At 39.0% G+C, this 24,435-nt stretch overlaps 1 protein-coding gene across 1 annotated transcript; it reads right to left on the minus strand.

Moving 5' to 3' along the window:
• Positions 1-102: 102 nt before the first annotated feature.
• LOC125328732 (plasma membrane ascorbate-dependent reductase CYBRD1) lies at positions 103-14,104 on the minus strand. The gene is made up of 4 exons (XM_048309807.1): positions 13,853-14,104; positions 6,668-6,876; positions 3,928-4,082; positions 103-3,725 (listed from the first exon to the last, which is right to left on the minus strand). The coding sequence occupies exons 1-4, from the start codon at positions 14,037-14,039 to the stop codon at positions 3,425-3,427; spliced, it is 852 nt and encodes a 283-aa protein (XP_048165764.1). The 5' UTR covers positions 14,040-14,104; the 3' UTR covers positions 103-3,424.
• Positions 14,105-24,435: the final 10,331 nt, after the last annotated feature.

Consider the following 24,435-nt stretch of genomic DNA (forward strand, 5'->3'; position numbering starts at 1 on the left):
TTGGATAATAAAATAATTTTTAAAATTCTTTTGAACAGTTAGAAACAGAGGAAGGAATTTTCTGAAATAAAAGCGAAAAAAAGAGACTTCTGAAATAGAAAATATTTGGCAATATCTTTTAGTCACTCAATAAAATATCCATGTAAACAAGTAATTCATATTTACAATATCATATGCAATATTCTTGGTTACATGTAGTAAGAAGTACACATGTAATTACATTCAATTTTAAAACCAAATTTGCACCATCATTTCTCAGTTTCATTAATGTTGGAAAAAAAAGTCTTCTGCTTCTGTGCATAGTACTGCATGACAGCATGTAAAGATAGTATTTTTTTTCCCAGGCCTCTTAAAAAGATAGCAGATTCAATGTTAAGTTTTGTAACTTCCTGTTTTTCTATAAGAATCCAAACCTGGAACGTAAGTTCTACAATCATGTTCCTGTAAAAACGACCACGTAGATGATTTCCAAACATGCAGAAAAATACTGATGAAAAAGCTAGAGTTCTACCTCCCATTTGTATCTTTGAAAATACACTTTTTTATTTCCTATGTTACTACCGTATTTATGTTACTCATAAATACAGGTAAGAAAATTTGCATGAAAGGAAAGTTAACGGAAGGCCACTTTGAGAAGTAGGTTTAGGACTATTACTCTCCAAATACTTATGTATTTTTATTTAGCACTTAAACTAACCTCATTTTTTGCAAGGATACTTAGAGGTCTTTCTAGTCAGTTTAGAATTAAGCCAAAAGTCTACAGTATGTTTTGTCAGTTTTAAATTGCACTCACCAAGACTGATCAAGGTTCAGGAGCGCACAGCTACTGCATCTCATGGGGACCTTCCAAAGACCAGCAGCCAGAATCCCACCGTTCATGCACATGAGATATCACTGATTATAAATTCCCCAAATGGAATCTTCCAGCTTCCACTGAGTTTTTACCATCATGTTTAACCTCTAAGTTTAAAAACAAAATTATGTTCTGTGAGGCTCCCCTCAAAAGGTTGCTAATCCTTGATTTTGAGAATAGAGAAGTAAAGAAATGCCATCATTCTTTTTTCAAGTATCATTCCCCTTGAACAGTACATGGAATACAATGGAAAACAGAGGGCATACTGGTTATTATAGCTTAACTTTAACAGTATATAGAACCAGTCACCTAGAAGCTGTTCATTTCAATACGTTCAACTCAGTGCTGTAACAAAAGAAGTCATAGATTTTGTGTTCTTTTCCAGTACACTGTACAGTTAGTTTCTTCCAGAACAATCCCTAGGCAACTGACTACCTTCCATACAAACACGTGCTTTTATTATGTGACCTAGTACTATGCAAGAATTGAGGGAGCTCATTTTCTCAGGTGGATGAGACAGAGTAACAGGCCAGTGCATAACAATTTCAAATGCTGTTGGCCTGTGTGAGTGCAGTATAGAAAGCTGCATAGTAAATTACTACAAGTGAGCTCATTTATTCACTTCCCCTGTCAGGCTTCACTGTTTGATTCACTGCATATAGTGGGACTGGAGGAATGCTCACACAATAGTTTAGTAGTTTAGTTTAGTATTCCTTCTGTCATACCTGAATTGTACATTAAACGTAGATATTTTCTACAGTGAAAAAATATACCAATGTGAGGTTGGTCCCAGTCATCCTCAACAAGTGAAAACATAGAACTCTGGGATGTAGTCCTGGAGTCCCGAATGGTACAGCAGAAAAGTTTTTGAAGTATTTTACTATGCTAGCTTTCTGTACTGAATTCACCAAATAATAAAATATTATTACAAATCAAATCACAGGAACTGAGGTGCTTCTTGTCAGAGAAGACTTAAGAGTAACTCTTGTCCAAAATAGTTTGTGAACTACAAAAATGGTGTATTTGTTGAAGGGTAATGTATTAAAATGTTTTTAAAAGCTGAAGAAGATAAAAACTTATGTAGTATTTAAAAAATAGGAAATTACATGCTGTCTGAAACTATGTATATTCCAACATGAACAGTGGTAAATTTAGATTTCTAGTGGGCTCTGAAGCTTTTACAAGAGATTATAATAGAATGGTTCATCGTTTTGGACATGTGCAGTCCAAATAATCTACTAAAATTATTCTTCTATAGTAGTAGAAGTATAAATATTGTTTGTATCTGTGAAATTAATGAATGAGCATAATACATTAATACTTTAATTATTAGAAAGAGCTATAAAAGTAAAGTGCCAGTAGGGACTCTTCGTTACTTAGAGAAAATGGCATTATTTAACACTGTAATTTCAAATTAAAAAGTCATCGAGTTTATATAGATTGCTTATAGACTAAAGCATGTCTTCATGCATATGAAAATAATGCTTTTGATGTCAGGTGTGAAGATACCCAAACTGGCTTTCAGTTAACAGGTAGCATTTTATTAAAACAGCAAAGCTCACCTGTGTCTTAGAGAAAGCATTTCTCACTTCAAGCTTATTTTTTTTTCTGTGAGACTGATAGGAGATTTTTCTGGTTTCTAACCTCCTAATTTGTAGTCTAGTACCACAAATCAACAGAACTGTGCAATCAAATAAAGGTAGTAAAATGCTGCCTCTGGGATAAAAGGAAGACTTAAACTAAGTGTTAATTTTTTCTAAGTGTGTTTCTATAGCTTTTCAAATAAGACAAATTCTGCATTTGGATGTCTTTAAATTTCCTTAGATTTCAGTAATAATTGCACATAATTCAAAGCCAAATGTTGTCTGCATACAATATATTTGGTAGAATTTGTTAAAAAGTCAACAAATACATTCTGATTTTAAAAAAATAAAACCAAAAAACCCCAGAAGTTTCTAAGGGAAACATAACATTTTATGAAGATATCAAGCAAACATTTAATTTCCTTATTTTTTAATTAAAAATTTTAGAATAAACATTTTATGGAGCAACTCTGTAAAGTGCTGAATGACCTCAAATCCCATAGAACATAGCAGCTGGTGAGGGGGTTAATCAACTAGAGAAATCAGAGCTTTAAAAAAGTGAAAACTACCAGGAAATTCATGTGTGACAAACTAAATTATTCTGTTTGGTATACTTCATGTCTGATTCATAACCTGAAAAATCACTCAAGAGCAAAATCTAGTTTGAATCTTGTTAAATTTTTCATGACTATTAGAGATATAAGCATTAAATTAAGAAGTGAGATGGAAAACAGTTTCCGATTATGTGATTTTCCCATTATGTGATGTCATTCATGCTCTTGTTTTTTAAATGAGGACTAGGCATGGACCAATATATGTTTGGGACTTACAGGAATTTAAATCCCTATGCAGAAAACTTGAGTATTTTTCAGCAAGCCATACTAAAAATGAACCCCCAACCTACTTATATATCAATGTCACTAAATTAGAAGGACCCTCACCAGGGGAAATTTGGCAGTATAATAGTACTTTTATTCTGTGTATTTTCTTACATAGTTGATCTTTGTCCTGCTTCATCAAAATTGATGTTTTGTTTTCTGGCTGCTTCAGTATTGATCCTCAGATCAGATTTATCTGCATTACTACTGTCTGTCATTGTGGATTCCACTTGTGTGCCTTCAGGAGTCGCTGCATTGAGCCTCAGAATTTTAGCATTCTCTGCTGGGGGGCGCTTCCAATGGGGCCTGCTTGCCATCCATAAAACAAGTGAACCAAATATGACAAGCAAAAGACCAAGACAGTTGACCAAAGTTGCTTCTGGTGGGGATGCACTGTATGCAGGATTTTTCCTTTGAAAGGGAAAAAGAAAGAAAAGGTCAGAAAAGATTGTTTTAAAAACAATCCTGGTCTAAAAGCAGCAGTCTCCTACTAGGTAGGTCATTTTAATACAAACAAAACAGTGTCCCAACACTGGATGCTTATTATTCTGGGCAAATGGAAGTATAGTTTACAATGAATAACCTTAATAAACAAGTGGAAACAAATACTTACAATGAAAATATAAGCTTTTCTGTGATTCCCATGAGAGCTGTTGCAATCACGGTTGCAAAGATGGTAAGACCCGAATAAATATGTATTGGCATGAGAACTACTCGAAGGTGAACTGGAGCAAAAGGGAGCAGAAACACAGCGAAACCCAAGAGAAGCTAAAACCGAAACAGATTTATAGTTAAAGCTAGATGGAAAACAAACTGCACTTCTCAAGCAGAATAAAAATAATCATAAAAATTCCATTCTGAGATATATTCAGGTAAAAATTTGAAAAGAATTGGCATTTCTATTTTTGAATGTGTTTCCTGTCAAAACCAAAACAAAATTCTGGATTAGCACTTGGGAAGCAGACATTCAATATTTTATAAATCATCCTACTTAATATCAGTGTCCAAACTTACTGATAATGCTAAAACTCCAGCCAAACTAAGTTTTCAGTGTCACTAATTCGCTAGTATAGTAAAGGTGTGAGGAGCTGCACTTTTACAGTCTCTTCAAGTCCTGTTCTCTGCTCCTGTTACAGATTTGCACATAAAGGAACATCAGAAGTCAGTCTAACCTTCTGACTTAAATGGATTAAATAATTTTACCTTGTAACAATTTCAGTTAAATTCAAGTGCCTATCTTTAGAAGGAGGATGGTCTTTCAAGATATCAATCACATGGCATTTACAGAGTGAGACATGTATGGGTGGCATCAAGTTATTCAGGGGACATTAGTCCTCCCATTAGCACTAATTTTGTGATGGAAAATAACCCATCATGTCCCATGGTTGCAGTCACAGGCTTGCCCAGTCATATTGAGGTTGCATCCTGTCTTTAGTTTGTTCTACTGTTACTTGCCCCTGCTGCTAAATTAGACACAGGGCATGAGTTTGTATTCATCTTGCTTTAACTTCCAGTCTTAGTCCTTGTTTTGTCTTTCCATGATGTATTAGAGACCCTGGTATTTTCTACCTGGGAAGCTTTTTAGTACACCATAATCAAATAGTCTCTTAATCTTAGATCTGCTGAACGGTTGGAGTTTTTTAAGTATTACACTGGAAGATAGCTTTTCCAGCTCTCAAATTACTTTTCCAGAGTTTCTTTGGGTTTGTTGCTTTTAATTTTTCTGATAATTCGTTTATATTTTAAAAAAATTATTCCATAATACTTCATATTAGTTTCACTAATGCCATCTTTTTCCTGCTGTCACAGCATTGTGAGAACTCATTTGGAGCTTCATGTAATTTTTGAGTACTTCTGTCCAGAGACATCGTTTTCCAAGAGACAGTCTCATTTTACATTTTTGCCCTATTCTTAAATTTATGTCAGTGTGCTATACTGTATTAACCTACATTTGACTTAAATACAGTATAGTTACAATATTGTTCCTGTAGGCAGAGTATTATGTGAGCGTAGGACTGACATGCCACTTCTGGTAAGTGCCAAACATCTTCTCTATTAACGAAGATACTAGTTTATGATTATTTTTAGTAGTGCTCAGTCACTTAACAAACATCAGTCTGACTGGAGAACTACATCCCAGACTGGAGGAAGGAACACCAAGGATCTTTTGATGTGACAGGCAAGGCATTAAGTGCCATTGGTCATGTTTATAGTAGCAAAATGAAAAGTAGAACTAAGATCTTACTTGCAATTCTTCATTTAACCATTAGAAAAGATACTGATACTCAGTGTAGTGGCAGCACAGACTTCCTTGAAATAGCTGCATTACTAGGACAAAGAATATCTTAACATTGTTCTTTCTTATTAATTCATATTCATTCTTATTAATTTGCTCAGCTATAGAGAATATACTCAACAATGCTGCAATATGCTTTCTTTTTTTCCAAGTGTTAAAACCACTATTTCAACATTATTTCCTGTACCTCCTAGCCTGAGCAGTGAAGGATAAAGTCCAGAACCCAAATCCCTTAGCTGAGGATTTTCTGTGCTTGATCATAGATAATTAAGTCTTTTTTAATGTTTTGGAAAAAAAATATTTGAAGTAACAAAATAAATTTCCATAGTGTAATAACACAATTTAGGGAGTTCAGAATGTATACACAGAAGCATCTGTATGTGTTCTGTAAATTTCAGGGCATGGTTGCTCTTCTTTGCCAAATGCAAAACGTACTAAGTTAGCTCATTTTACATTACAATAATGCTAATTCTCTGCCAAGAGGAGCAGTTTAAAGCATGCCCTGGAACATCTATCAGAGTTTTGCTGATTCAGGAAAACTGGTTAGCCAGTAGTAGCTCATTCAGATGTGTCAGATCCTTTACATCTCTACTGCTCCCTGATGCACTTGTTCTGCTGATTAACAAAAGTCTTGAGGCCAAGAAGTGACTACTTAAATTTATGATAGCTGGAAAAAGAAAAAAAAAAAAAAGAAAAGCTGTTGCTTCATTGAAGACTTCCTTAATAAATGCTCTAACTATATTTAAATATGCTGCCAACAAACCAAATAACTTGCTGTAAGTTCAGGAGTTAATAGAGCTTAGAATCACACTATTGTGTAACTGTATTGTAAATTAATGGCCGTTATCCCAGCAAATAAATAAAATATGCTTAAAAATGCATTTTTCTTCAGAGTCAGTGATCCAGTATTTGTACGTTTACATGCTAATTTGCCAAATCAGAGTGTAAAATGGCTATCCCAGTAGTTACAATGTACTTGTGAGAGCCTATTGTGCCTGAATTACTCAAAACTTTCTTCAAATTTACAACCTGTTTATAAATACAGTTAGATTCTGACCTGGAGAGAATAAAATATAACAGCAGTCAGCCCAATCCAGCTGTGCAGACTGTACATGTTAGGAATGTTCTTGGCATTGTGGAATTCAAACACGGCTACCATAGAAACAATTGCAAGAATCATAGCTATGGTATTTAATCCAGCATGTATGAACTTCATTAAGAGTTTGCTGCACTTCCAGGTCCAGGGCAATCTGTACACAATAATAGCTGAAGAAAGAAGAGAAACAAAATTTTATGCCTTATAGGGTAACTTCCCTCAGATGTTAATAATTATGCAAAATTCACATAGTTACATTGTAAATTACAGTAAAATCCAACCTTTAATCTTCTCAAAATGTCTATTGAAAGGCTTTTTCTCATACACATAGCATAGCATATTCTAAATATACAACTGAGGCTTAAATATAGCTTTTAAGGGATTTTTTCCTGATTAAAAAACACTTCCAGAAACTTAAGTGTGTTTCAAAAAAAAAAACCAAAACAAACCAGTAAACAACTTGATATCATATTTTCCTCAGTCATTAAATTGATCTAACAGGGATTTGGCATAGGATTTTGATTTTTCTGCTACTAGTCAGATTGGAGCAATATAGCCTGATTCTTATGTTGAGAAGATAATTTGTTGAGAAAGTGTGTAGAATTATTTTACAATATTTATTGTCTTTGCCAACTTTGGATAATGCTATTCTCTAATTGCATAGATACTTATATGACTGTCTATTGCATTGATATCAATAGGAGTACTTTGAATGGGAAAATGCTCTTCAGCATAAGGGAATCATAATCTGACACTTAAGAGACAAAAGCATTTGACAAATACAAGTCTTCCATCACTGTTAGATGAATGTAGGGAAGTTTTGCCTATACTTGAATTAATAACTCTAGCAGACAGTATTTTGTCCAGTCTGAACAAAACAATAATATCCATTGATCTAACTGCGGATGGTCCATAAGAATAACTTAACCTAGAGCTGCTTCTTGCCAAGTTTTCTCCAAGATCCTCACTGCCCCTATCCTGCCACAACTGTCCCCTGTCTGTCATATGACCCAGGTGCTTTCCACAGGGGACACAAACAGACCAGATTAGATCACTGAAGCTCCAGGTACATCCGATTACAAACTAGGTAGTAATTCTGAATGTGTGACAGCACATAAGTATATTCAGATAACAGGGGACAAATATTTATGAGGACAACTGATAATTTAACCAATAAAGACTAATGCCCCCATCTATAATGTCTTGCCCAAGCAAAAAGTCTGAGCTCCACTCAGTGATTCATCACATCCTAATTTAAGGCTTCTGCTTATGAAATTACAGTGAAAATTTTATATATAATTAGGTATAATAAAACAAAGGAATAATAATTTATATAGGTTTTTTTAAAAAAAACCTGTTCCAACCATTAAGAAATAGAAAAGTATTATCTGATAAATGCAAAAATTAGAAATTTACTTAATTGATTCTCATGCACCTTATTCATTACTTCTCCGTAACCCTTGCATTTTAGGCAAAAAGCATCGATTATGGAAAATAAATAAAATATTCTCTCTGCATGTTCTGATGAATAGTAGTAATAAATTACAAATTCTTTCCAAGTTCTGTTCACACTTTTTTTAAACTTGGATGCATTTCAATAAATACAGTACTACACTAAATAATTCACAAAGAAAACAGTTTACAAGTCAGATTTCCATACTATGATCAGATTTTAAATCAATGTATGCTCTTACATACTGTGTGAAAATATAATACTGGAATGAAGGCGTTCCTTAGGATATTTAAATATATACAGCACTTCGGCTGTTCTTGCCTTTCTACTACAAAAAGCAACAGTAGTAAATCCTACAAAATCAGGAAGATAGAAACCTTGTTTTTAAAATGGTTTGACTGTCTTAAAGCAATCTATTACATAAATATGATTCAGCACACCAAGCTTATCACCTCCAACAGTTCCCCAAAGTGACATTACGTGATAATGTTGGAATCACAGAATCCTAGAATCACTGAGGTTAGAAAATACCTCTCAGATAATCGAGTTTGACCACTAACCTATCACTGCCACGTCCACACTAAACCGTGTCCTGAGCACCACATTTACATGTTTTTTGAACACTTCCAGGGACGGTGATTCCATCACTTTTCTGTTTCAATACCTGACCACCGTTTCAGTGAAGAAATTTTTGCAAGTATCCAAGCTTAACCTCCCCTGGTGCAACTGGAGGCCATTTCCTCTTGTTCTATCACTTGTTACTTGGGAGATGAGATCAATCGCCACTTGCTACAACCTCCTTTCAGGCAGTTGTAGAGAATGATAAGGGCCCCCTGAGCCTCCTTTTCTCCCATCTAAACAACTCCAGCTCTCCCAGCTGCTCCTCATAGGACTTGTGCTCCACGCCCTTCACCAGCTTCGTTTCCCTTCTCTGGACACACTCCAGCACCTCAGTGTCTATCTTGTACTGAAGGACCGAGAACTGGACACAAGATTTGAAGTGCAGCCTCACCAGTACCAAGTACGGGGGAAGAATGACTTCCCTGCTCCTGCTGGCCACACTATTTCTGATACAGGCCAAGATTTTGTTGGTCTTGGCCACCTGGGCACACACCGGCTCATGTTCAGCTGTCTGCCAGTAATATCCTGCATGAGACTATTATTAATCAACTTGGTACTAATGATAATGACTCCTGATTTTGTAAAGCAGATGTATCAAAAGGCCCCAAACAGGCCACAACGTCCCATGAGGATATTCCAGTAAATCTTCCCTACCATATGTCCCACAGTATTGTCAATAATTTATTCAAAGTACAGCAGAGTACTGGACTCTGTATGAAGAAAACTTGATGAGCATAGGTCCTGGTCTCAGTTTTCAGTCTTTGATCTCAGAGGGTCAAGGGTTTTTTTCTTGTCATCTAGCTGATGTAACTTCCAAAATCACTATCAAAGTCCTTAGTCACTTGTCCACAGTCTCAGATCTCTGGGCCTTGAACTTTCTAAACTGCTTCCCATAAACATTACAATCGGAAACCAAAGAATAACAGACTAATGGTTTGGCCAGTTGTTAATACCATCCATTACCATGTTACATGCCACAGCCCAGGACATATGCATGATGTTACAGTTTGGTTTAATCCTCTTTTTTTTTTGTGTGAAGTTACACCTTGCAACTTCAGCAGAATTATTACTGTGAAAAAACAGTTCCATTTCCCTATCACCACTTCTGTGTGCTTCTCCCTGCCTTTCTCATAACTGGTGCTTTTCTGACCTGCAGGAAGAAAGAAGACAATCTGGGGAACAAAGGGGAGAGAAGGAAGATTCACCTTTCAGTGGTACAAACTCTTAAAAACTTACTCAGATGTGATGTTTAATTTCTTGTCAAGACTAAAACAGCCCGGGTTAAAAGCACATACCCAGTTAGAATGTTTAGTGGTGACATGGTAAAGCAGCCTTGTGAAGAATTTTATCAAGGTAGAGCATCTCTAGTATTGTTAAGAGATTTCACAGCCTAGGCACCCCAGACTGAGCTTTTTGACTCAGATCTTACTCCGGTTTTGAACTATGATTTTAAAACACATCACATAAGGCACAGTTTTCTTGCAATATCTTTATATGGCATGGGACATCTGTCCTTTAACAAATGTACAGGGCAAAATTCTAGAGTTAGCTTCCTAGTATTTCTGGCATGCGCTTCACATGTTGTAGGGAAGTGTGATGGATTGCTTATGAGATGCCTTCCACCTTAGAAGGTACACAGAATGGCTCTGTGAGTGCACTGGAGCTGCACTGCACAGCACCTCACAGCTGTCAGAAAGGAACGTTCCTCTTCCCTCCTCCTGTTTTCCTCTTCTGTCCCTTCTTGGCTGATCCTGTTGTTTACTTCTGGGAAGTTCTGAATGCCCACAAGGTTCTTTGGAAATAACTTCAACACCAGAATGGAGAAATGCTGATTTATGATTTCAAAGGGACTCAATTAAGCTCATCAAGAGAGTGGCGTCTTCAAAAGTTGCCTGTGATGAGACCCTTACAGGTCACCAGTAATTTACCCTTCCAGTTCTTGAGAATTCTGCAGCTCCTTGGATGTTAGGAACTCCAGCATTTATCTGTTTTTCCTTTGAAGAAATATTTTATGTTTGAAGCAAAAGTAATCGCATGTCAGATAACTCAGAGAAAGCTTTATCTGTTATTTCAAGATGAAAGACTATGCTTACTTTAAAATAGATTTGCACTCCTTCTCTTTGCTCTTGCACATTGTCCATCATCTCCCTTCTCCCATCTGTGGTGGTTCAGAGACCCTTTGTGCAAGCGATTCAGCTTTCTATTTGAGAAAGAAAGGTACTTGGGGTGGGTGTGGGGGTGTATTTGATAATTTTCTGCTAGTTGAGTTAATTCAGTTTATGCATCTGACAGTGGCCGGAGCTGGCACAAACAAATGGGTAGGAAGGTGAAGTCTGAGTCAAGAAGAAAGCTGAAAGGAGAAGTAGAGGAAAAAAGTAGAAGTATTTGAAGTATTTCAGACATGGTGAGCTGTTAGACTGTCTCACCCACTTAGATAATTTAATCCAAACAAATGAAATTTAATTGATTCTGTAACACCACATGGTGATGTGGCTGACCTGGATTTTTTCTTCTCTTTTCTGTGTAATCTCTCTTAGTTAACATGCATGTCATATTCCTTTATTGATATACTGCTGCTGTTAGACTACAGCTTCATGTTTTAAGCCTGTTTAAAATACAGTTTATAGGATATTTATGAATCATATATGAGAGGAATATTAATTTTCCAAGCACCTTCCAAGATTTATAGTCAACTTACAACTTTATTGTATAGAACTTACATATGACTTCTAAGCAGTAGAAGTCTGATCTGAGGGTAGGAGACAAGGACTACCCCACCCTGCTTGTTCTGACTCACTCTTTATTCAATCTTCCACAACCCCAAAAGCCACCATGCTGCTCCTCAGTCTGCAACAGAGATTTTTACATCTCTGTAGAAAAAAAAATGTTCTTTTATTAGGTGAGTAATTGGAAATTCTTAAAAATAATTTATACCACATTATATCTTGATGGGTTTCTTAATTAGTCCTTTGAGAGAGAACCAAACATTATCATTTGCAGGTCAAACACAAACCATGATGAAAATACACCTTTGAATCATGCCCTGAGTCTACAGACACTGCAACATTTGCACATGTAAATAAGACAGATTTCCTCATTTACTTATTTAACACATTTTATCACACTACTATTCCTTCAAGCTCTTCTTAAAACTCACTTTTTCCCCATGTTTTTTTCTTACTATTTTCCAAAATGCTGCTGTACTAATATACACACAGAGTTTTATTACCTATGTTTTTCCTGCCTTAAGTATAGGAAATCTCGAGGACAATTACTGTGCACTGACAGTGTTTTGTCAGGTATAATCTACCAATAGATGCTGATCCACAAATAATAAGTATTAATATTAACATGCCTACAGCTTTGCCATTTGATTGACAAGATATATACCACACTTTTATTGGGGCACATCTACTTCCCAGTATGCTCATTGTATTATAGTCATCCCTTCTACTCCCTACAGACCAACAACACAACATTTCCATCCTTTGTATAGGCTAATAAACTCAAGAAACAACTGGTTTAGTTATTATTTAAAGTCCTCTACAAAAATTTAACCAAGCTTTTTTAGGTACACCTTTCTACTTTCAACTACTTAAAGACTGATTTTTCTTGTATGTGTCCAAAGAGATATCTGATTTCCCAGTCTCATCCAATTTGCTTTGAATTCAGTGGCAGACTTCTGTCAGCCAAATTTGAATCAGGTTCACAGTGGTATCTTATCTGTTGATATTTCATCTGATTTACTACAATGCTCATTCAGTCTCCAACTGTGCTTTTCCTATTATGTAATAGGATTTCCTGCCTAAATGATGCTCTCTTTTTAGTGAATTCCTTGTATATGTGTGGTTTCTTAGCGATGGTAAACTTCCATTTACTTTACTTATGTCCTTACCTATACAGGGCTTGAGGCAACCTCCTTTCTCTATGACACAGGTAAAAAACTGAGTTTCAGAGGAAAAAATAAAAAGAAAATACGTAGGAAAAAGCTGCAGAAAACCTCTCCCTATTTTCTTTGTAAGTTCTATGCGTGTATAAAAAACCAATATGTTGAGCACATTAAGTAGTATTGATCTTAGCGAAGTCAACAGGTGGTTTTCATTGCTTATTTATAGCATGGAATTACACTTCCTATTGAGCAATATTATGTAAAACAACTTCAAAATGTGGTTTATTGCTCAATAGTAGTTTGCAGCTTGAAGCTACAAGAAGGCTGAGAACAGCCCCACTCCCACTGGAAAACAAAATCTTACAGTGTATGGTCAAATCACAACATTCCCTTCATAGCCAGAACTAGACAGCCTTCGGCATCTTCCAGCCTTTTGACTGGTTGGAAGTGTAATGGGAAAATGTTAGTCCACAGCTGAATTCTGTGGAATCCAAAGTTCATACACTCTTAAAAAAAATCACTTTAAAAAAAAAAAGGAAATAAAAAGAAGCAACCCTGTATCTTAGTATTTGTATGTTATTATGTTATTTAAGCAACAGAACAAATGATTAATTTAAGAGATATACTTTACAAAACAATTAATGCTAAGTCTAGGCTGAAGAACTGCATTTTAATAGTGCTTATGGTGCTACATTTTCTCTGGCAAAAACCCCGTTCCTGGATCAGGCTTCTGTGGTACTGAATTTCCTTTCTCCTCTTGGGACATGGAAGAGAGCCAAAAGAAAAACTTTCCTAGGGCAGCATTTCTGGCATTTCGATTTTCAACTTGCATAAATTCCAGCTGCGTAGCAAAAACACACCTCGCAAGCCTTACTCAAAATCCACGGCAATCCCCAGGCCAGAATAAACAAGTGCTTGCAGAAAAAACCCCGAAAAAACCCAAACCCCATATGTAGCAATTTTGGCTTATTACAAGGAACTCTTTGTCCCTTTTCCGGGAGTGCTGGCTTTCCTAAACCGCGGACCGACTGCTGCGCTCCCGCTGTCACCCGCCACCGGCCGCGGGCCGCGCCGGCGGCTCCGCCCGGAGCCTCCCGCGCCCCGCCGCCCCGGCCCCAGGCAGCCCCGGCTCCCCCGCAGCCCCGCGCCACCCGCTCCGTGCCGACCCGGGCCCCCGACGCACCGATGCCCTGGATGAAGACGAAGCCCGTGATGACGAGGACGGGGTGCCAGTTGAATTCCCCCTGGCTGCCGTCCCAGCTCAACCCCTCGCGGTAGTGGAAAACCCAGACGAGGGAGAGGATGACCGACACGAACCCAACCAGCAACGTCGAGGCGAGCAGCGCCAAGAATCGCCCGTAGTCCTCCATCTTTCGAGCCCCGTGCGCGGCAGCGAGCGCCGCGAAGGAGGGGCGAGCCGGCGGCCGGGCGGGGTGGGGCTCGGGCGCGGGCTCGGGCCCGGCGGGGACGGGACGGGCGCAGCAGGGGCGGGAGCAGGGCGGCAGCGGGGCGGCACTCCGTGCCCCTCGCCCTGCGGTCTCCGAGCGTCCCGTCGCCTTCAGAACTCCGCCTTAGGAAAGAATTTTCTGTGGCAGCCTGTCCCCTGCCATGGTGGCAGCCCCAATGCGCTCCCCCCCCGGCAGCCGAGGAAGGGAGCTGATGGTCGCGGGCTTTGTGCGAGAGGCTCTTGTGGAGGTTGGGGAGTTCACAGACCCGACATAAAGATAAGCCACCACAGCCATAAGCACTTAGAGATAACGCAGGAACGCTGCTATGGTGAAACGCATACAGAAAATGCAGAGAAGGAGGAGCGCGCTTAAAGACACTGATGTACTGTACCTGGAGCATAGTCCTGCCATCATGATCTCCCCCTTCCCACTGGTTTAATTGAGTGCTGCAAATATAGAACAGATACTAACCAGTTTCATATGTGGAGTCTGGCCTAAGTAGGCAGGAGGATGTGGACTTTGTTCTGTTGAATAGCACAAATGTATCAAATATCCACTAGCAAAGAAAGGGAATGCGTTAAAATTTAGACAATTCCAATAGGTATGGAAAGGCCCATTGCAGGGAAGTTAGAGAGGAAAACAGAGGGAAATAAAAGAGAATTGCAAAAGAGACAATAGGCAACCTGCCAAAAATATAACATGATAGATTAGACCAGTTTGGTCAAATAATGCAGTTACTTTTTGCTTTGGTGTCATTCACCTGGCTCTGAAGGCTGTCAGATGTAGTAGGAGGATATGTCCAAACATATATTCAACACTACTTTTCTGGTATTTGATTAGCTTATTTTTAAAATATACGTAGTGTTGAATTACATATGAATTAGAAGTTCATTAACTGATTGAGTGAAAAAAATACTATTTACTCTGGCTAACATTTGAGCTCTCTGGTATCTCACACTTGTATTGAGGCCTAGAAAGTGAAAGGAAATAGTTTTATGAAACTTAAAATAGTTCCAGCAGAATACTGCCGATTCAAACACCATACTGACTAAAGTGTTGGAAATATCTACATAGACACAGGAAGACCAAGCCAGATTGGAGAGGGATGCAAATATATTTCTTCATTATTCTCTTTAATCTCCTAAAAATAGATGCTGACATTTTAAAGAAAAGCTTGACTTGAACATCACTTGTATAAAGATATTTAACTTTAATTTGCATGGATTTGTTGTGACCTGCCCTCAGGATTTAACTGGTTGCTCATTCTACTCACAATGATAACTAGAACACTGAAATAGTTAAATGTCACGAGTCACAGCATCTAACAGAAGATCTAAGCCTTGAATCATCTGATGAATGCACTTGTGCATAAACTTGCAAGGGTGCCAGGTTGTCATTAGCTTATGAGGCACACAGGTCATCTCAATATTATGGTCATTAAAATTTTACTAAGTTTTCTATTGATTCTTAAATGAAAGTTTTCTGTGCAAACCAGCATATAATAAAGCCGTAGATCTGCCTGCTTATGCACAAAAAATATCATGTGCGTTAAACAGAATAGTGTTTCTACTTGATCAAATTGAGGATATTTTTACCTGTAAAAATATCTTTTCCTCTACTCATCCAGAATCCTTTCTTCATTGTCTTTTAAACAACCTTATAATCTTTGATGTCTTTAAAAAAAACTTAGTATTTCCTTAAAGAGTATTGTAAAACCTTCATATTTATGTTGAAATGTTACAGATTGCAAAGCATCAGTTTCATGGTACATATTAGTTCCATACGGGGAATTTCAAAATTTTTACATGAAATTCCGTAAGAAAGGATTCACAGGCCCCAAAATGTGTCCATTCTTTCCAGTTACATGGGGTGGTCTAGTAAAATTGCTTTTGTCTCTGTAAAGCCTAAAAACTGACATAAATACTTATTTTAGTTTACCTCCTATGAACTTAAATTTCCCAATTGCAAAATGCTTCCAGTTCCCACTGATTTTAACAAGCTTTGATTACATCCAGTATCCCAACAGCCCCATTTAGGAATCTTCTACTCAAGCAGATTTTACTTAACCTAAAACTATATCTCTTGGAAGACTTTCATGAATTCCTATAGCTCAAACTGGTTTACCCTGTTAAAGCAGCAAATAACAAGAGCAAACACAAAATTTTATTGAACTGAAAAGGAAGCCTAGTTTTACCAAATAACGATGAACAATTTTTAAAAAAAAAATAGAATTGAAGACATTCTAAAGCTTAGAGATTGTTAAATAAACCAAACCAGAGCAAAGTGCAAAATAAATTGTTAGACAAAGTGAAATGTTCTGTATGGAACATCTGTAAAGCAGAAGAGATTTCAGGCAGCACCATTAATAACTCTGGCCTGTACTTCTCCACGTTTCCTGTTCTTCCACCTCTTCTTGCCCACCTGCTGCAAATGTCAGATTGGTACAGAATCAGAAGCAATCCTTAGCACAGCTATGATGTCCGAGTGGATTTCATGTTTACCTGGGGGTGGGAACTCAACATGATACAGCTGACTGCTGAGGGCTGAATGACGCACTTTATAATTTGTTTGGAAAATAAACTTCCACTGGCATAAAAATGAACTATCCTGTATGGGGCTTTCAAGTCTCTTGGATCAATGAACACCTGCTTTTGTTAACCATTACTGTGGATAGCTTCTACAGCAGTTCATAATCTCTATTCTTTTCCAGAGCCTCTGTCTCCTAGAGACAATGGTATTTTTCCATACATTACCAACTCTATCAGTGTGTGTTCCCTCTTAGCAGTTCTGTTGGGACATGATCTAACATGCACTTCTTTCTTTGGTTTGCTGCATTGTCAGATGTAGGATAATATGACAGCTGGTGAGGGGTCAGTAGCTCTGACCAAGGAAGCTGTGACCAGTCCGGAGAGATGGTCCCGAAAGGAATCGCCTTCCCGAGGCCCGGTGTCTTCCCTCAGCTGCTGGCTAGGAGGGCCCGTGCAGAAGCTGTCAGCTCTTCAGTGATTGTCAGCTCGTGATTCCAGCTCAGCTCTGCAGGGCAGCCTCCAGGCCAGACCAGGGAGAGATGAGAGGCTCGTGTAGCTGTTCCACACGAGGCAGCTTTATTGTTGGTCCGTACTCCAGCAAAGGGGAGGCCAGGGACAAGCTGCTCTCTGCCCTTACAGGGGCAGGGGGCTAGCTTTATAGGGATACACAGGGGATGAGTGTCAGAGGGTAAAGGCCAGTGGGCTACAAAGGATCTGCATAGGGTCTCCCAGAGGATTCTGGGTTTGTCTTCTTCTCACCTTAACTGAAGAGTAGCTGCCTTCCCAGAGGGGGTCCTGCTGGGAGATTGCTCAATCTCCTTATCTCAGCAGACATCCCTCCAGGGCGGGGGCTGGGCATACCCCACAGGATAACTGTGACTTCAGACCTGGAAGAACCTACAAAATAGACAGGCAAAATAAGACCTACAAAACAGACAAAGATTCACAGATTATTTTGAAGAGGCAGCAGTGGATTCCTGCTGGTATTGGACATGTGGTACTCAGCAACTGCTGTCATCATTGCTATACCATTCATATATTCTGAGAGCAGCAACCTAAACATAAGTGTACATAAATGCCTATCTAAGCAACACACCATGTCACCATAGGCCATTATTTTGTGCTTCTCATGTAACTTTTTTAATACAGGAAGTGTTTCTAGTTTCCAGTGACCAGTAACTGGCTTGTATTCTGTACTTAAAATAAGATTAGAGTCTCTTTTATCAGCTACAACTTTATCTCTGTTTTTCCATGCTGGACAAGTAATTTAAGATCTAAGCCTTAGATCTGGATATTCCAAATAAGTTACAGTACCCCTTAAAGCATTTCGATGAGTTTTTCAGAAGCCTGATGGCTGTTCAGTTTGTAAACAAACAAAACTGCTGAGATTGTCCAGTCAGCTTTGTTCTGGCAGCTAATTTAACTGACTGTTGTGGAAGCTTTAGAAAGACCCCTGTAGAAGTTATCTTACCAGGAGTAATACAGACAAAGGAGTTCAAGTAATTAGTGCTTGAATGGCACAAACAAACCAGAATGATCCTTTTACTCTTTGGAACAAGACTCTTCCAATAAATTATTTTTTACTTATTCTTCACCCTAGAAAGAGCTTTTGCTGAGATAAAATAGAGCACATAGTACAGTTTTTGTCCAAAATGCTATGCTGGTTATAGGCCAGTCATTGTTACCTGTGCAATGAAACTCTTTATTGACCTTCAATCCATAAACATTTTGCTTCTGTGAGTTATAGGATGTTTTTCTAATAATTAAAGTATTTTGTAGTTTTTTCAAACTTGTGGAACTGTGGGACAATAGTTGGAATTGTCAATGCAAGATTATAAAGTTTAACTGCTTTCAGTTTTTATTTGGCTTGTGCTTTCTTACTTTCTTCCCTACCACTCTCCAGCCTTGCCAATGGGTATGTACTCAAATGAAAAGAGAAAGGCAGGATGGGCACTCTTATTATGCTCAAAGCAAATCTTATCAAGAGAAGCCATTCCTTCATATCTTTTAAGTTTCTAGGCTGGGAAATTGCACCTGGACCTCTAAACAGCTATATTTGTCAAATACAAATAAAGGACTAGCACTTTGGGGATCCCATTTTTGCTTCTCTGTCCTGAACCAGTCATTGAGATGTCGTGGTGAAGTGGGAAATAAAAAGTCATTTTGTTGAAGTAGAAATGCCGGAAGTATGCTGCTTTGGTCCACAAAACAAAATGTTCCTAAGACAGTCATTAGATCAAGCCAGCTTTCAGGCAGTACAAAGAATCACACAGAATCACACACAGAATCACCAGGTTGGAAGAGACCTTCAAGATCACCAAGTTCAACGCATGCCCTAACACCACCTCAACGAAACACTGAGTGCCACATCCAGTCTTTTTTTAAACACATCCAGGGACAGTGACTCCTCCACCTCCCCGGGCAGACAGTTACAGAACTTTATCACTCTTTCAGTGAAAAACTTTTTCCTAACATCCAACCTAAATTTCCCTTGGTGCAGCTTAAGACTGTGTCCTCTTGTTCTGTCAGTTGTTGCCTGGAAAAAGAGACCAACCCCCACCTGACAACAACCACCTTTCAGGTTGTTGTAGAGAGTGATAAGGTCACCTCTGAGTCTTCTTTTCTCCAGGCTAAACAACCTGAGCTCCCTCAGCTATTCCTCATAGGGCTTGTGTTCCAAGTCCTTCACCAGCCTTGTTGCCCTCCTTTGGACACATTCAAGTGTCTCAACGTCCTTCCTGAACTGAGGAGCCCAGAACTGGACACAGCACTCGAGGGGTGATCTCACCAGTGCCAAGTACAGGGGAAGAATGACTTCCCTGGTCCTGCTGGCCACACCATTCCTGATACAGGCCAGGATGCCGTTTGCCTTCTTGGCCACCAGGGCACACTGCTGGCTCATGTTCAGCCGGCTGTCGACCACCCCCAGGGTCCTTTCTGCCTGGGTACTGTCCAGCCACACCGCCCCCAGCCTATAACGTTGCAGGATGTTATTGTGGCCAAAATGCAGGACTCGGTACTTGGGCTTGTTAAACTTCATCTTACTGGACTCTGCCCATCTATCCAACCGTTCCAGGTCTCTTTGCAGAGCCTTCCTACCTTCCAACAGATCAACACATGCTCCCAGGTTAGTGTCACCTGCAAATTTACTAATGAAAGACTCAATACCCTCATCCATGTCATCAATAAAAATATTAAACAAAACTGGCCCCAGCACAGATCCCTGAGGGACACCACCAGTGACTGGCCACCAGCTGGATGCAGCACCATTCTCCACCACTCTCTGTGCCCGGCCATCCAGCCAGTTCTTAACCCAGCAAAGAGTGCTTCTGTCCAAGCCGTGGGCTACCAGCTTTTCCAGGAGTGTGCTGTGGGAGACAGTGTCAAAGGCCTTGCTGAACTCCAAATAGATAACATCCACAGCCTTTCCCGCATCCACCAGGCAAGTCACATGGTCATAAAAGGAGATCAGGTTGGTCAAACACAACCTACCCCTCCTAAACCCATGCTGGCTGGGTCTGATCCCCTGGCCATCCTATAAGTGCGGTGTAATGGCACTCAAAATAAACTGCTCCATTACCTTGCCAGGTACCGAGGTCAGGCTGACTGGCCTATAATTTCCAGGATCCTCCTTCCTACCCTTCTTGTGAATGGGTGTCATGTTGGCCAGCTTCCAGTCATCTGGAACGTCACCAGTGAGCCAGGACTGTTGATAAACAATGGAGAGTGGCTTCGCAAGCTCATCTGCCAGCTCCCTCATCACCCTGGGATGGATCCCATCTGGTCCCATAGATTTATGAACATCCAGATGGCTCAGCAGTTCTCTGACTGCTTCCTCCTGGATAACAGGGGGACCATCCTGCTCCCTAACACTATCTACCAGCCCAGGAGGACAGTTGTCCTGAGGACAAAACGTCTTTCCAATGAAGACCGAGACAAAGAAGGCGTTAAACACCTCTGCCTTCTCCCCATCTGTGGTCACTGAATTCCCTCCTGCATCCAGTAGAGAACCAAGGTTGTTCTTACCCTTCCATTTGCCATTAATATATTTGTAAAAACATTTTTTATTATTCTTCACAAAAGTTGCCAAATTAAGTTCTAACTGAGCTTTGGCCTCTCTAATTTTTTTCTACATGCCCTAGCAACCCCCTTAAGTATTTCCTGAGATACCTGACCCTCCTTCCAAAGACGATACATCCTCTTTTTATTCCTTAGTTCCTTCAAAAGCTCCTTGCCCATCCAGGCTGGACATTTGCCTTGTTGACTCATCTTTCAGCATACAGGGACAGAGACATTACAAAGAAGAGGCAGTGGCATTACAAAGAGCTAAAATAGGAAGAGTGTGGTGTCAATATTCAGGAGTTTCCTAGATTTCCATTGCCCCAGAGCATGGAAATGTGTGCAACCATGCTGCAAATTGCATGTTAGAGGCAGGCAACATCCAAAGTTGAGACTAACTGCAGCTACAGAAGATAATAGGGAAAACTGCCGATGTATGAGTCTGAATATGGAACATCCAAGTAAACATGTTAACAGAATAATTTTCCTGTCTGTCTTCTGGCAAGCAGCTGTTACTGGGGACTGTCTGGAGAGCCTGCAAGACTATCATGTGGAATGCATTGCTTTTTCTGCAGCATTCAAGTAAGACAGAGTTCTTGAGTCACTTTGTGGAATAATTCCAGTGAATTTTAGCTTCCCCTACCATGTTTCCTTTTTTCTTCCTGAGAAGAATGTGCACTTACTCTTCCCTAAAAATATAATGTTCTCAACAACACAGTATTCCTTCTCCACTCAGGTGGGAATAAGGCATTTGTACTCCCAGTTTACTAAATGAGTTACTAAGCTATACCAAGTGGTTCTTAACAATCACATTATTGTAACTCTTCACTCTGCTAGGATACCTAGTTCCTTTTATTAAAAAAAAATCAAAACCAAAAAATCCAATCAACCCATTTTTGCAATTGTTAATCTTTTATTAGCTGAAGCAAGCACTTTAACTACTTTGTTCAATCTATAAATATTTGAATGCACTGGCATAAAATTATTTTCTATATTCTTTCCAATTCTTTCTATATTATATAAGAATATAAGAATGTAATAACCTGAATATTTTGGTCATCTTTTTGTAATTTCAGTAAAGCAGAAATAAATACTAAAGTTATAGTTGTATAAATGCCAAGTCTAGCAACAAGAGAGCTTCAAGTGATCCTCTCTGAATTGCTGATACACTTCAATTATTATTGTTGAGGCATTGCTACAGACATATCAGATCAAGTCAAGAAAAAAGCAGCTCTTTAAAGGTTCTGTAGTGTAGCAATACTTGGCAGTTAGAAAAGAACTCAGCTGCTGTTCTATATATTTTTTTGTGGTTCAGTCTTAGAAAACCAGTTTTACTACTTCCCCTTTTTTGTACTTATCATTTAGGATTTGTTCATTCTGGCAACAGCAGAAAGCTTGTATCAACCAACCTTAGGTGAAATCCAACATGAATTCACTAGTCCATGACCTTTTTAATTACTAGACCAACAATTTGCTTTTTGCAGGCAGAGTGCTCAGAGACCTTGCTTGAAGCAGCAAACAGCAGTTCCTCACAACTGTTCTTTCAGAAAGCACTCAGCCTACATGCCACCCTGTATGGGTGTCCTTTCTAGCAAGTATTCCTATTAACAATCTTTATTATAACTGGGAACCAAATTAATTTATTAGCTGTTCCATCTTGTGGGATAGCTGTTACAGTTCCATAAGGAAAAAAATTCTTGCTGGTGAGTTTTTGGCAATCTTCAGTTACCATTAAGTAATATAAATGGTATTTTTCTCAATAACAAGAGGAAGATTAAAGACAAAATGAGAATAAAATGAGCAAGAAACCGTGCCATTAAAGTAACTGGACACATTCAGAAAAAAAATAAATAAAAAGAAACATTTCTCCACACTGAAAATGCAAAAGGAAAGTTTGGATGAAGTTACCTAATTGGGAATGCTGGCGAAAGTGGCTAAGATTCCTTCAACTCTATGTTTGAAATATGTGTTTGAGAGTTTCCTCACATTAACAGTTCGCTTATATATTTACATCTCTCTACATATGTATATATAATCTTTTTCCCTTGGGCATCTAGTGCTAGTGAAAATAATGGAAGCATAGGCCATAAGCCTTTCTGGTTTGATATTTTAAAGGATGTACTTGAAACTGCATTTGATGTAATTAATTGAGGCTTTATCTGCATACTCTGGAAGCCATGGCATGAGTGCTAAGCACCCTCTGAAAATCACAGGAAACAAGGGTAGTCGATAATAATTCCTTAGTCTAATTTCTGTAAAATAAAAACCGCTGGTGAGGGGTCAGTAGCTCTGACCGAGGAAGCTGTGACCGGTCCGGAGAGATGGTCCCAAAAAGAGACTGTCTTCCCGAGGCCCGGTGTCTTCCCTCAGCTGCTGGCTAGGAGGGCCCGTGCAGAAGCTGTCAGCTCTTTAGTGATTGTCAGCTCGGGATTCCAGCTCAGCTCTGCAGGGCAGCCTCCAGGCCAGACCAGGGAGAGAGACGAGAGGCTCGTGTAGCTGTTCCACATGAGGCAGCTTTATTAGTTCGGCAAAGGGGAGGCCAGGGGTGAGCCTCTCTCTGCCCTCACAGGGGCAGGGGGCTAGCTTTATAGGGATACAGGGGATGAGTGTCAGAGGGTAAAGGCCAATGGGCTACAAAGGATCTGCATAGGGTCTCCCAGAGGATTCTGGGTTTGTCTTCTTCTCGCCTTAACTGCAAAGTGGTTGCCTTTCCAGGGGAGTTCTGCTGGGATGTTTGCTCAATCTCCTTATCTCAGCAGACGTCCCTCCAGGGCGGGGGCTGGGCATACCCCACAACAACCTATCAGTAAAATGGGTTTCCTGATAAAAAAGGAGCTAGGTACTGCCTATAAGAAGTGAAGAAAAATTTTATCTTCTCTGTCTTACTTTAATTAATCTAATGCATTAATTCACATTTAATATCAATTTGATACTACACAACAGTACACCCCTACCAGCAACAGTGACTAAAAATGCTTGCATATAAAATCTCCTGGAGAAGTAAGGTACTATCTTTTTTTCTGGGGATGAGTTTTGTTTAGAAATTTAACTTGAAGTAAAAGCAGTTGATTCAGATGGGCTGCCACCAAGCATGCAGGTATTTGTATTTGGTTTAGATACAGTTATTTTAAATAGTGTAAAAACTACTGGTTTGTGGTCAGCATCTTCCTCCTATTTAAACAGAAGTTTATTTTTAGAATTTTCTGGGTCTCTGCATAGGTACAGAAGGCAACTCACAGCTTGAAAAGCACAAACCATAAGCATTTAATAATTCTGATTCTTTGGTGTGTTCCAGGCTGTAAGTAAGGTGCCAAGACACTCAGAAGTGTTCAGGGCTAGTCATTTGGGATTCTCTATTCTTAAGTAGCTTTCAAGGTGTTTTAAAGTAAATAGAAACCTCTTTGTTTCTGAATGAAAATGTCTATGTGGGACCTGCCAGGATGGAACATCTGCCCTTATATGTAATGCAGCAACACAGTGTGCATTTAGAGTGATAGAACTTCTTGCACAAGACTCAATCTTCATCAAAGTTTGGGCTGCCTTTTGGTCATTACAAATTACTGCATTTTTGTTTTTTAAAAAGATACTAATGTACATTTATAGATTTAACAGACTATCACTTCATAAGTCTGCCATAGCTTAAAAATAAGCCACGAGGAAGCACAGTAAACTCCTGAAAGCTATGGCTTGTCTTGATGAACAATACTTGCATTATTTAATAAAAGATGAAG

The sequence above is a fragment of the Corvus hawaiiensis genome, chromosome 7 (genome assembly GCF_020740725.1).
Source record: "Corvus hawaiiensis isolate bCorHaw1 chromosome 7, bCorHaw1.pri.cur, whole genome shotgun sequence".
Classification (NCBI taxonomy): domain Eukaryota; kingdom Metazoa; phylum Chordata; class Aves; order Passeriformes; family Corvidae; genus Corvus; species Corvus hawaiiensis.